The 14,559-nt window shown below is 47.7% G+C and overlaps 1 protein-coding gene across 5 annotated transcripts in view; it reads left to right on the forward strand.

Annotated features, from left to right (window-relative positions):
• HAO2 (hydroxyacid oxidase 2) overlaps nucleotides 1-14,559 on the forward strand; it is a 91,598-nt gene that overhangs the window by 57,356 nt on the left and 19,683 nt on the right. For all 5 annotated transcript variants that reach the window (XM_063446053.1, XM_063446023.1, XM_063446038.1 and 2 more), the window contains one exon: nucleotides 9,949-10,232. In XM_063446053.1, the coding sequence (XP_063302123.1) occupies nucleotides 9,949-10,232 (284 nt within the window). The remainder of the gene's footprint in view (nucleotides 1-9,948; nucleotides 10,233-14,559) is intronic.

Below are 14,559 nucleotides of genomic sequence, written 5' to 3' on the forward strand. Positions count from 1 at the left end.
GACAGCTGGAAACACAACATCATACGTACTAACATAGATAGCTGGAAACACAACATCATACGTACTAACATAGACAGCTGGAACCACAACATCATACGTACTAACATAGACAGCTGGAACCACAACATCATACGTACTAACATAGACAGCTGGAACCACAACATCATACGTACTAACATAGACAGCTGGAACCACAACATTATACGTACTAACATAGACAGCTGGAACCACAACATCATACGTACTAACATAGACAGCTGGAACTACAACATCATACGTACTAACATAGACAGCTGGAACCACAACATCATACGTACTAACATAGACAGCTGGAAACACAACATTATACGTACTAACATAGACAGCTGGAACCACAACATCATACGTACTAACATAGACAGCTGGAACCACAACATCATACGTACTAACATAGACAGCTGGAACCACAACATCATACGTACTAACATAGACAGCTGGAAACACAACATTATACGTACTTACATAGACAGCTGGAACCACAACATCATACGTACTAACATAGACAGCTGGAACCACAACATCATACATACTAACATAGACAGCTGGAAACACAACATTATACGTACTAACATAGACAGCTGGAACTACAACATCATACATACTAACATAGACAGCTGGAAACACAACATTATACGTACTAACATAGACAGCTGGAATCACAACATTATACGTACTAACATAGACAGCTGGAACCACAACATCATACGTACTAACATAGACAGCTGGAACCACAACATCATACGTACTAACATAGACAGCTGGAACCACAACATCATACGTACTAACATAGACAGCTGGAACCACAACATCATACGTACTAACATAGACAGCTGGAACCACAACATCATACGTACTAACATAGACAGCTGGAACCACAACATTATACGTACTAACATAGACAGCTGGAACCACAACATTATACATACTAACATAGACAGCTGGAACCACAACATCATACGTACTAACATAGACAGCTGGAACCACAACATCATACATACTAACATAGACAGCTGGAACCACAACATCATACGTACTAACATAGACAGCTGGAACCACAACATCATACGTACCCCAGACGGGGCATGGGGCCAACTTGCTCTTGCCTCAACCTTGGCTGGCTCGGGCTTCTGCTTGCCACACCCACCTGGTGTCCTAGGTACTGACCCTATGATCCCTATGTTGTACTTCCTGGACTTTAGGGTTAATCCTGCCTCCTGAATCCTGTTTAGCACAGCTCCTATATGGACCAGATGCTGCTCCCAGCTGTTGCTTTATATTGCGATGTCACCAGGTATGCACAGGCGTAATCCTGGAGGCCATCCAACAGCCGGTCCACCACCTCTGGAAACTGGCCGGGGCAGTCTTCATCCCAAATGGCATTACCTTAAATCGGTACAGACCAAATGGGGTGACTGTAACGGACCGTTTCAGCCTAAAAGGGGAAAAAATCCGTTTAGGCGATAATCCCCTTTTCTGGATACAGGCACAGCTACTGCAGAACACCAAACTCCCGATCTGGATACGAAATAACACTCCGAACTGGAACAGCTGAACAAGAAAAGCATACAATCGGCTTACACTCTTGGCAGTCAGCTTACAATCCAATCCCCCCCAAGAACGAGACGACACTTCATTTTGAGGGTTAAGCAGGAACTCTAGACTGGGACACCCAGTCTGGCTTTTATTTCCAACTCACACATACAGGCCACACCCAGGGGGAGGCATAAAATAACCAATGACATAGATGTTACCTCCCACACATCCCCTCCCCTTAGTGTGACACATAATCCCATTATGCATACAGTTTAAAATATACTTTTACACAACTTCCATAACTTTAAAACCATACATCACATTCACATAAAAATACATATCCACAATCAATCCATTCAGGGGAACAACATATTAAAAAATGGCATGAATCCGACCAGGGGTTTAAAAGTTACTAAAAGTATCTTTTGGGCCTGGGCTTGCAGCATGGCACAATCTGGCTCAAACAGAAGTAAAACATCCCCCACAATGCATCCCGGCTTCCTCCCTTCTGCCCTGGAGATAATTGGAGAAGTAATTCAATTATCTAGGACTAGAGTCAGACTCCATTAACCACATGGTTGCAAAAAGACAGTAAAAGACATAAAATTACCTACTGATACATTTAACACATAAAACACACATTTCTACATATCCCCAGTTTAACTGAACACATAAATACCTACATAATATTTAAGACAGTATTACTGTGATATGTTACAAAGTCTTAAAGGGACATTAGTCCCAAAAGTCCCAATATGTCCATCGCTGATTTTAAAGGGCCAGTAGCAGCAATATAAATTATTACATGCCCAAATATAGTTTCTAAAGTGCAACACGTCCAGGGGCCATAGTCAGCGGGCAGGAGGCCAGCAGCCAGGCCTCTCCAGTTCACAGTGGCGAAGCTGGTTTCGCCACATTTCTCCCCTTTGCCAATTAGACTAACAGGGTACCTGACTTTCTGCCGGTCAGTGCCCTGGTTAGTCCAGCAACCCACCCACAAAACAGAAATAACAGAGCAGCCCACCCACACTAACCGGTTACTACATCTGGGTGAGGAAGGATTTTGTCCAAGTTCTGGTGTTTCACCCCTGCTGGGTGGGAGACGGGTAGGCTGCCTTGGTGGGTTGCTGAGGGGGCAGAGACCAGCGGTACTCTGTCTTGTTGCCAGCACTACCACGGGAGTAGTCTGGTGGGCGTCTGGTTGCTGGAGACTGGCTGTCTCCCCTTTAGGTGCACAGCTCGACTGCTGGAGGGGGAGACCGACTGTCTCCCCTTTGGATCCATCACACTGAGGCTGGGGAACAGGACCGACCGTCCCTATCCCTTGTGCTGTAAGTGCAGAGACTACGGTCCCATCTGTACAGTTGTGGGGCTTAACATCTCCCCTTGGTGGGTTAGGTTGCCGTGGGAGAGAGGGTGTAACAAGTTCCTCTCTCTGGATGGCAAACTGCCGCTGGGGAGAAAGGATGGCACCTTCTGCTCCCTGGGGTACACACTGCCGCTGGGGAGGAAGGATTGCACCTTCTGCTCCCTGAGACACCCCCTGCCGCTGGGGAGGGAGGACACGGCTCTCCTCTCCCTTTACTTCACACTGCCTTCCTGGCACATCACTTTGCTGCTGGGGGGCAGGAACAACAACCTCTGCCCCCTGTAACTCAGCCTGCCGCTGGGGAGGAAGGACGACACCTTCATCTCCCTGGGGTGTACGCTGCCACTGGGGAGGAAGGACGACACCTTCATCTCCCTGGGGTACACACTGCCGCTGGGGAGGGAGGACGCTGCTCTCCTCTCCCTTCACTTCACACTGCCCTCCCGGCACATCACTTTGCTGCTGGGGGGCAGGAACAACAACCTCTGCCCCCTGTAACTCAGCCTGCCGCTGGGGAGGAAGGACGACACCTTCATCTCCCTGGGGTGTACGCTGCCACTGGGGAGGAAGGACGACACCTTCATCTCCCTGGGGTACACACTGCCGCTGGGGAGGGAGGACGCTGCTCTCCTCTCCCTTCACTTCACACTGCCCTCCCGGTACATCCCTTTGCTGCTGGGGGGCAGGAACAACAACCTCTGCCCCCTGTAACTCAGCCTGCCGCTGGGGAGGAAGGACGACACCTTCATCTCCCTGGGGTTGCTCACAGGACCAGTCTAGGAACTCTGCTACCTCGGGTACTGCTGGTTGCTGTTGGGCGGGAGGACCGGTTGTCTCTTCCCAGGCCTCATTGATGAGTCACAGGTAATCCCCCTCCAGGTTCCATTCCTGGGTGACCAAATATCGTAGGTCTGCCTCGAGGTCCACAGCGCCAAAGAGACCCAGCATGTTCTCCCGGATGCCGTACAGGTCCCAAAAACGATAGTCGGCATCTTCCCCAAAGTCCTCGTCACCACTATTATCCCAAAATAGACCGGGGCCAGTGTATTCTCCGCCTTCTGGGAACTCATACTCTGCCATCCTGGGGACACACTGAGCCGCGTACCACTGTAGCGCCTGGTATGCGTCGTCGAGCACCAGTTCTGCGTATACTAGAATCTCGAGTCTAGTCACCCACTTTTCTGTGGTCTGTTTTCTCAGGAGGGGCATCCGCTCTGCCATTCTAGCCAGAATTCGCTGCCTTCTGCTGCGGCGCTGATCCCCTCGTGAATACTGTACTTCCTCTAGGGCTTCGTCCCACAATTCGGCTCTGGCAGTCTCTCTGTACATCAACATGTCCTCTTCTGACATTGCTCTAGACCTCCGGAGTACGGAACCGTACAATCTATCCTGCAACTTCTCCTCCATTTTCTGAGTTCCTTTGTAGATAGGGTCGCTGTACGGATACTAGCGTTGCCCTCAATTTGTAATCCAGAAATGGTGTTGTCTGTAGCTGTCCCTCTGGTTGTAGGAACGATCCCGCCGCTTGCCACCAATTGTAACGGACCGTTTCAGCCTAAAAGGGGAAAAAATCCGTTTAGGCGATAATCCCCTTTTCTGGATACAGGCACAGCTACTGCAGAACACCAAACTCCCGATCTGGATACGAAATAACACTCCGAACTGGAACAGCTGAACAAGAAAAGCATACAATCGGCTTACACTCTTGGCAGTCAGCTTACAATCCAATCCCCCCCAAGAACGAGACGACACTTCATTTTGAGGGTTAAGCAGGAACTCTAGACTGGGACACCCAGTCTGGCTTTTATTTCCAACTCACACATACAGGCCACACCCAGGGGGAGGCATAAAATAACCAATGACATAGATGTTACCTCCCACACATCCCCTCCCCTTAGTGTGACACATAATCCCATTATGCATACAGTTTAAAATATACTTTTACACAACTTCCATAACTTTAAAACCATACATCACATTCACATAAAAATACATATCCACAATCAATCCATTCAGGGGAACAACATATTAAAAAATGGCATGAATCCGACCAGGGGTTTAAAAGTTACTAAAAGTATCTTTTGGGCCTGGGCTTGCAGCATGGCACAATCTGGCTCAAACAGAAGTAAAACATCCCCCACAATGCATCCCGGCTTCCTCCCTTCTGCCCTGGAGATAATTGGAGAAGTAATTCAATTATCTAGGACTAGAGTCAGACTCCATTAACCACATGGTTGCAAAAAGACAGTAAAAGACATAAAATTACCTACTGATACATTTAACACATAAAACACACATTTCTACATATCCCCAGTTTAACTGAACACATAAATACCTACATAATATTTAAGACAGTATTACTGTGATATGTTACAAAGTCTTAAAGGGACATTAGTCCCAAAAGTCCCAATATGTCCATCGCTGATTTTAAAGGGCCAGTAGCAGCAATATAAATTATTACATGCCCAAATATAGTTTCTAAAGTGCAACACGTCCAGGGGCCATAGTCAGCGGGCAGGAGGCCAGCAGCCAGGCCTCTCCAGTTCACAGTGGCGAAGCTGGTTTCGCCACAGTGACGAAGGCCAACTTGGGAACAGCATTTGCCGCTAAGGGAATCTGCCAGTACCCCTTGCACAGATCTATCGTGCTGAGGTACCGGCCACGAGCCATCCTATCCAGCAGCTCGTCTTTAGGGGGCATGGGGTATGCATCCGATACCGTCTTGTCGTTGAGCCTCCTGTAGACTACACAGAACTTCGTGGCTCTGTCTCGCTGTGGTACCAGGACTACTGGGGAGGCCCAAGGACTCTTGGACGGTTCGATGACTCCTATCTGGAGCATCTCTTGGATCTCCTGGTACATACTCTCCTGCACTGCCTCTGGTACTCGGTAGGGTGTCTGCCACAGAGGTTTCGGGTTGGGGGTCTCTACCCTGTGGGTGGCCAGTGAGGTATACCCGGCAGGTTGGAGAATGTCTCCCTCTTTGCAGACATCATCTGCTGAACCTGTCTGCGCTCCTCCTCGGTTAGTTGGTCCCCCAAGTGGACCTCACTATGGACCCTGCCGTAGCTCCCTCCTCTAGGAGGTCAGGCAGGGGAAGATTATCAAAATCGTCCTAAGGCTGGCACACAGATGGTGGCCACATCCTCTGTCCACTTCTGGTAGGGCTTCAGCATGTTCACATGTAACAACCGCCTAACCCCGGAACCCGAGCAAGGACCGATCACATAGGTAGTGTCACATTTCTGTTCCACTACCCGGCATGGGCCCTGCCAAGCAGCCTGTAGCCTGCTCTGCTGGACGGACCAAAAACTTTCAGGACCAAAACCTTCTGACCAACTTGAAAGCTATGGCTCCTGGCTCCCCGATCATACCACGTGCGCTGGCACTTCTGGGCTGTCTGGAGGTTCCTCCAGCCGGTCCCAAAACCCCAGCATGTATGGAATGATGGGGGTTCCTTTCTGCTCCCCCTCTCCATCCCAGTGCTCCTGGACAAGGTCTAGGGGCCTCCTAACCCTTCGTCTGAACATTAGTTGGGGAGAATCCTGCAGATTCCTAGGGCATCTCCCGATATGCAAACAGGAGATGCTGCAGGAATCTTTCCCAGTCCTTGCGAGTTGCTGCAAAGGTATGGAGCATTTGCTTCAATGTGCCATTGAAGCGCTCGCACAGGCAATTATTCTGGGGGTGGTATGGGGAGCTTATGATCGGTTTAATGCCATATAACCTCCACAGCTGTTTAGTCATCTCGGCAGTAAACTGCAAGCCCTGAGAGGATCTCCCAGGGAAAACCCATCCGGTAGAACACTTGCATCAGGGCTTCAGTGTGAGCCATGCCGGGTGGTGCGGGCTTGCTGCAGAGTCATCACGGGTAGGTCTACGCAGGGCTCTGGGGGTGCACATAGGTAGAGGTGAGGTTACCCAGATCGTTGCCAAGTAGCACTTGAGCAGGTAGCTCATCCATGAGCCCGACTTCCACTTTCTTGTCTCCGATGCCCCAGTCGAGGTGGACATGGGCCATAAGTAGGTGGTAGATGGTTCCCTCTGCTACACGGACAGCAACCGTCCCGCCGTTCTTCTCCGCCTCTGCAACGTGCCGGGATTTGTACTAGTGTCAGGGTGGCTCCAGAGTCTCGTAGCCCCTGGACGGTGCATCCGTTCAGCCGGACTGGCTGCCTGTGGTGGGGTCGGTAGTTGTGGCAGCTTGGAGGGGGTCCACCTCGTGGATGATAGGCCAGGCATCTTCAGTGGTTGGTGGGTACGTGGGGCCGGGGCGACCACTGGGCGAACCCACCGTGGGGGGTCTCTGAGCTTGGGGCACTCTCTTTTGAAATGGCGGGTTGTTGGCAGTGGTGGCACCTGGAGACTGCCTGGGGTGGTACCCTGGCCCTGGGGCTGGTGGGTTTCTTGGTGGAGGGTAGGTCAGGGCTGCCAGGCGCAGAGGGGGGGTGGGTAGCTGGGAGAAGTAGCAGGGCATTGTGGTCGCCGATGTTGGCATACTCATCACTCTGCCAGCGGGCTGCTTCCATGAGAGTCTTGGACTCTTGTGGCCACAATAGTGTATCTTGGATTTGTGCAGCTCTAGGTTCAACTAAATTCAGGCACCCCCTAATCTAAATTTGCACTACCACTTCGTGTCAAGGCCACTTTTTTGACTGACAGATGCATGCCCTCATTAACACATGCACTGACATACAATCACTGACAGATACACAGTCATTGACACAAACACTGTTTAACCCCTTAAGGACACATGACATATGTGACATGTCATTATTCCCTTTTATTCCAGAAGTTTGGTCCTTAAGGGGTTAAACAACCCACACTTTCACTGACAGACACACACACTCACCGACAGGCACACACTCTCAGAAACACATACACTGGGCACTGGGGAGGTCCTCGTTCAGGGACACAATCCACAAACGCTCCCCGTGGCTGGCGTTCGCCTGTACGAATGGCGGCCGCCCAGGGAAGCGCTCATTAATTTTTTTCCCTTGTGGTTTGATACTTATGTGGCGAGGTGTGAAGGTTCGAAACTAACATTCTAAATGGGGTATCAGGGTGGTCCCCGTTCGGGAGGTGAATGAATTCCCTTCGTGAAGGCACTCCCGAATGGAGAGCGGGCACAATACACATAATATAAAAAAGGGCAATTCACGGACAGGCAGCGGTCCCGCCACAATGTCCATTGCTAAATAGTTAATATACATTCAAGGAAAGAATGGAGTGTCCCATGGATAAAAAGTTAACACAAGTTAAAGGAAATTTCAATGTTTTTAGAAACATAGAATGTAGCGGCAGATAAGAACCATTCGGCCATCTAGTCTGCCCAATTTTCTAAATACTTTCATTAGTCCCTGGCCTTATATTTTAGTTAGGATAGCCTTATGCCTATCCCATGCATGCTTAAACTCCTTTACTGTGTTAACCTCTACCACTTCAGCTGGAATGCTATTCCATGCATCCACTACCCTCTCAGTAAAGTAATACTTCCTGATATTATTTTTAAACCTTTGCCCCTCTAATTTAAGACTATGTCCTCTTGTTGTGGTGGGTTTTCTTCTTTTAAATATAGTCTCCTCCTTTACTGTGTTGATTCCCTTTATGTATTTAAATGTTTCTATCATATCCCCTCTCTCTCGTCTTTCCTCCAAGCTATACATGTTAAGATCCTTTAACCTTTCCTGATAAGTTTTATCCTGCAATCCATGAACCAGTTTAGAAGTCCTTCTCTGAACTCTCTCTAAAGTATCAATATCCTTCTGAAGATACGGTCTCCAGTACTGCGTACACTACTCCAAGTGAGGTCTCACCAGTGTTCTGTACAATGACATGAGCACTTCCCTCTTTCTACTGCTAATACCTCTCCCTATGCAACCAAGCATTCTGCTAGCATTTCCTAGCAAATCTGTTAATGGTTTTGCTAGTACACCACTAAGCTCTTTTAATAACTTTGGGTGTATTCCATCCGGTCTCATTTACTTATTTGTCTTTACTTTTGACAGTTGAAATAGAACCTCTTCCTCTGTAAATTCACATGTAATAAATGACTCATTTATCCTTTTTCTTAACTGAGGTCCCTTTCCTTCATTTTCATCTGTAAATACTGAACAAAAATATTAATTGAGGCAGTCAGCTAGACCTTTATCCTCTTCTACATACCTTCCTTCTTTTGTTTTTAATCTAACTAATCCTTGTGTTACTTTCCTTTTCTCATTTATGTATCTAAAAAATGTTTTGTCCCCTTTTTTTACTGACTGTGCTATTTTCTCTTCTGTGTGTGATTTGGAAGCTCTTATAACTTGCTTAGCCTCTTTCTGCCTAATCTTATAGATCATTCTGTCTTCCTCACTCTGGGTTTTTTTACAATTACTAAATGCTAACTTTTTGTTTTTTACTATTTTGGCCACATCTGCGGAGTACCATAGTGGTTTCTTGAATTTTTTGCTTTGACTAACAAGCCTAATGCAATTTTCTGTTGCCTTCAGCAGTGCAACTTTTAAATAATCCCATTTCTCTTGGACTCCATTTAAATTGCTCCAAATTGATAATGACTCCTTTACACATATTCTAATTTTAGAAAAGTCTGGTTTTTTTTTAAAGTCTAAAACTTTTGTTTTTGTGTGGTGTGACTCAGTCACTGTTCTTATATTAAACCACACTGACTGATGATCACTGGATCCTAAACTTTCACCTATAGTAATATCTGATACAAAATCTCCATTTGTTAACACTAAATCTAGTATGGCCTCCTTACGAGTTGGTTCCTCAACGACTTGTTTTAGAGACAATCCCAGTAGGGAGTTTAGAATATGTGTGCTCCTGGCACAAGTAGCTAATTTTGTTTTCCAATTCACATCAGGAAGATTAAAGTCACACATGATGATAACTTCCCCCTTCATTGTCATTTTATTAGCTACCGGTTATGAGTAAAGCATTTTATGCTCACTGTATTAATGATGCAATGACATGAAGATATTTGGGAATGTGTTTGTGTCTTCTAGCGGCTGAGTCGTTGAACCTTTGCTATGTGGCCAGTACTTATTCCACCTGCTCGGTGGAGGAGATTGTGACGGCAGCACCGGACGGATTCCGATGGTTCCAGCTCTACGTTTACCGGGACCGCAAGTTGTCGGAGCAGCTGGTGCACCGGGTAGAGGCTCTGGGCTTCAAGGCGCTTGTTCTTACTGTGGATGTTCCATACACCGGCAAGAGGAGGAGCGACATCCGCAACAACTTCCGACTGCCACCACATCTCAAGGTGAAGAACTTTGAGGGCGTGTTTGAGGTAAGGGAAGCACATCGTCTTTCACTTGCCTTTATTTCTATTTATTATCTTTTCTTCAATATCTGGATGCGGCCATTTTGTTTCATGATGTCTGCTGATTGCCCTTTTAGTGGGATTGATTTTACTGATGGATTGTGGGTACATTTTCATTAATAGCTGAAACCGACAACCTTCAGCTAGAGCTTGTATCCGAGGTTTTACTGCAATGTGCAGAGAGATTTAATACACAGTTACTGTATCAGTGCAGGGGCGGGGTTATGATAAATACAGCTACTGTACCAGTGCAGGGGCGGGGTATGATAAATACAGTTACTGTATCAGTGCAGGGGCGGGGTTATGATATACACAGTTACTGTATCAGTGCAGGGGCGGGGTTATGATATACACAGTTACTGTATCAGTGCAGGGGCGGGGTTATGATATACACAGTTACTGTATCAGTGCAGGGGCGGGGTTATGATATACAGAGTTACTGTATCAGTCCAGGGGCGGGGTTATGATATACACAGTTACTGTATCAGTGCAGGGGCGGGGTATGATAAATACAGTTACTGTATCAGTGCAGGGGCGGGGTTATGATATACACAGTTACTGTATCAGTGCAGGGGCGGGGTTATGATAAATACAGTTACTGTATCAGTGCAGGGGCGGGGTATGATAAATACAGTTACTGTATCAGTGCAGGGGCGGGGTTATGATATACACAGTTACTGTATCAGTGCAGGGGCGGGGTTATGATAAATACAGCTACTGTACCAGTGCAGGGGCGGGGTTATGATATACACAGTTACTGTATCAGTGCAGGGGCGGGGTTATGATATACACAGTTACTGTATCAGTGCAGGGGCGGGGTTATGATATACACAGTTACTGTATCAGTCCAGGGGCGGGGTTATGATATACACAGTTACTGTATCAGTCCAGGGGCGGGGTTATGATATACACAGTTACTGTATCAGTGCAGGGGCGGGGTTATGATATACACAGTTACTGTATCAGTCCAGGGGCGGGGTTATGATATACACAGTTACTGTATCAGTGCAGGGGCGGGGTTATGATAAATACAGTTACTGTATCAGTGCAGGGGCGGGGTTATGATAAATACAGTTACTGTATCAGTGCAGGGGCGGGGTTATGATATACACAGTTACCGTATCAGTGCAGGGGCGGGGTTATGATATACACAGTTATTGTATCAGTGCAGGGGCGGGGTTATGATATACACACTGTTCCTATAAGCACAGGGGAGTGATATTTGTATATGTAAGTTCCAACCAATCACAGTCAGTTTGAATTATACAATTTACCTGTCCTGCAGCTCCTGTCAGCTCTCTCCTCCTCCGCGCTGTCCGTTCAGCACCTCGGTCAGCTCCCAGTGTAAGTGGCTCTCGCGAGACTTACAGTGTGAGCTGACAGAGGGAGCTGACCGGACGGCGCAGAGGAGGAGAGAGCTGACAGGAGCTGCAGGACAGGTAAGTTACAGCTCTGACAGCCCCCCTCTCCCCCCACTGAACTGCCAATGACACTGGACCACCAGGGAAGGAGAGCCCCCCTCCCTGCCATATATCAAGCAGGGAGGGGGGACGAAAAAAAAATAATGAATAATAATAAAAAAAATAATAATTAAATAATAAAAAATAATACAATAATAATAATAATTAAATAAATAAAAATAATAATAATAATAAAAAAATGTAAATAATAAAAATTTAAATAATAAAAAAAAAACACCCACCCCCCACCAAGGCTCTGCAACTCTCACACTCACACACTCACACTCTCACACACTCACACACTCTCACACACTCTCACACACTCACACTCTCACACACTCACACTCTCACACACTCACACACTCAAACACTCACACACTCAAACACTCTCACACTCACACACTCTCACACTCACACACTCTCACACACTCACACACACTCTCACACACTCACACACTCACACACTCTCACACACTCACACTCTCACACACTCACACACACACACTCACACACTCACACACTCAAACACTCTCACACTCTCACACACTCACACGCTGCACTCATACACACGCTGCACTCATACACTCACACTGCACTCATACACTCACGCTGCACTCATACACACATGCTGCACTCATACACACACACTGCACTCATACACACACGCTGCACTCATACACACACGCTGCACCCATACACACACGCTGCACTCATACACACACGCTGCACTCATACACACACGCTGCACTCATACACACACGCTGCACTCATACACACAGGGCCGGCGCGTCCATAAGGCGGCACAGGCGGCCGCCTTAGGGCGCACCGGCTCTGGGGGCGCAAGATTTCAGTGACCAGCAGGAGGGAAGCTCTCCCTCCTGCCGGGTCACAATCTCGGCCCCCGGTGCGGCGTGCGGCTGTGCTGTAATCAGGCGCGGCGAGGGAGCTCTAACCTCATATTCCGACGTCATATTCCGGCTCCCGCGGTATCAGCAGACAGGCAGCGCGCGAGGGAGCAGAGCAGCGAGGTTAGAGCTCCCTCGCCGCGTCTGATCTCAGCACAGCCGCACGCCGCCCAGCAGCCCCACTGGACCCCAGGGAAGGATTCATCATCCACACCAGCTCTCCAGGTAGGGAGGCTGGGTGGCAAATATTTATTTATAAAATAATTAGTGAGTGTATGTGTCTGTGTGTGTGTGTGAGTGTATGTGTCTGTGTGTGTGTGTGAGTGTATGTGTCTGTGTGTGTGTGTGAGTGCATGTGTCTGTGTGTGTGTGTGAGTGTATGTGTCTGTGTGTGTGAGTTTATGTGTCTGTGTGTGTGAGTGTATGTGTCTGTGTGTGTGTGTGAGTGTATGTGTCTGTGTGTGAGTGTATGTGTCTGTGTGTGAGTGTATGTGTCTGTGAGTGACAGAGTGTGCGTCTGTGAGTGACAGCGTGTGCGTCTGTGAGTGACAGCGTGTGCGTCTGTGAGTGACAGAGTGTGCGTCTGTGAGTGACAGAGTGTGCGTCTGTGAGTGACAGAGTGTGTGCGTCTGTGAGTGACAGCGTGTGCGTCTGTGAGTGACAGTGTGCGTCTGTGAGTGACAGTGTGTGTCTGTGAGTGACAGTGTGTGTCTGTGAGTGACAGTATGTGTCTGTGAGTGACAGCGTATGTCTGTGAGTGACAGCGTGTGTGTGTGAGTGAGTGCATGTGAGTGTATGAGTGTGTCTGTCAGTGTATGATGAGTGTGTTTGTCAGTGTATGAGTGTGTGTCTGTCAAATCAGTGAGAGTATGTTTGTCATTGAGTCTGTGTGTGACTATCAGTGTGTCTGTCAATGAGTCTGTGTCTGTCAGTGACGTCTGTGTGTTTGTTATTGAGTGTGTGACTTTCAGTGTGTACAGAGTGTAGCGGAACGGAGCGCGGTACAGGAGCTTCTGTTTCCTGTACCTGGCCAGACTGACAGGAGGTGCTCACAGAGAGAGCACTCCCTGTCAGTTCGGCCGGGTACAGAAAACTGAAGCTCCTGTACCGCGCTCCGCTCCGCTACACTCTGTACACACTGACACACCAGGAAGGGGAGTGTGACCACTAAAGGGGTGTGGGGTGCACCAAGGGACAGGGAGGGAATGGGAGAGAAACACCAAGAGACAGGGAAAAGAGGGGGGAGGGGAGAAGAACACTAAGGGACAGGGAAGGGACCCTTAATGGTCGGGCAGGGGAGAGGGGCTGGTTAAGAGGCACATAGGTGAAGATTTTTTTGGGGGGGGGGGTGGGGGCGGAAAAATGCATCTTCGCCTATGTACCTAAAAATCCAAGCACCGGCCCTGCATACACACGCTGCACTCATACACACGCTGCACTCATACACACGCTGCACTCATACACACACACTGCATTCATACACTCACACTGCATTCATACACACACACTGCATTCATTATACACACACTGTAAATAAATATTCAATTAATATTTTTTTTAGGATCTAATTTTATTTAGAAATTTACCAGTAGCTGCTGCATTTCTCACCCTAGTCTTATACTCGAGTCAATAAGTTTTCCCAGTTTTTTTGGGTAAAATTAGGGGCCTCGGCTTATATTCGGGTCGGCTTATACTCGAGTACATACGGTACATATTTAAATTCTACGTGCGTATTTATGTAATATTTTTACATAATTAAGTTATTTTATTAATTGCAATTTAAGGGACCTGCCTGCCAACCCAGGCCGAAAGTCCATAGAATTTAATTTGCTATCACTGTATTTTACCCTGTAACGTTCTACGACACCCTAAAACCTGTACATGGGGGGTACTGTTTACTCGGGAGACTTCGCTGAACACAAATATTAG

Source organism: Pelobates fuscus, chromosome 1 (assembly GCF_036172605.1).
Source record: "Pelobates fuscus isolate aPelFus1 chromosome 1, aPelFus1.pri, whole genome shotgun sequence".
NCBI lineage: Eukaryota > Metazoa > Chordata > Amphibia > Anura > Pelobatidae > Pelobates > Pelobates fuscus.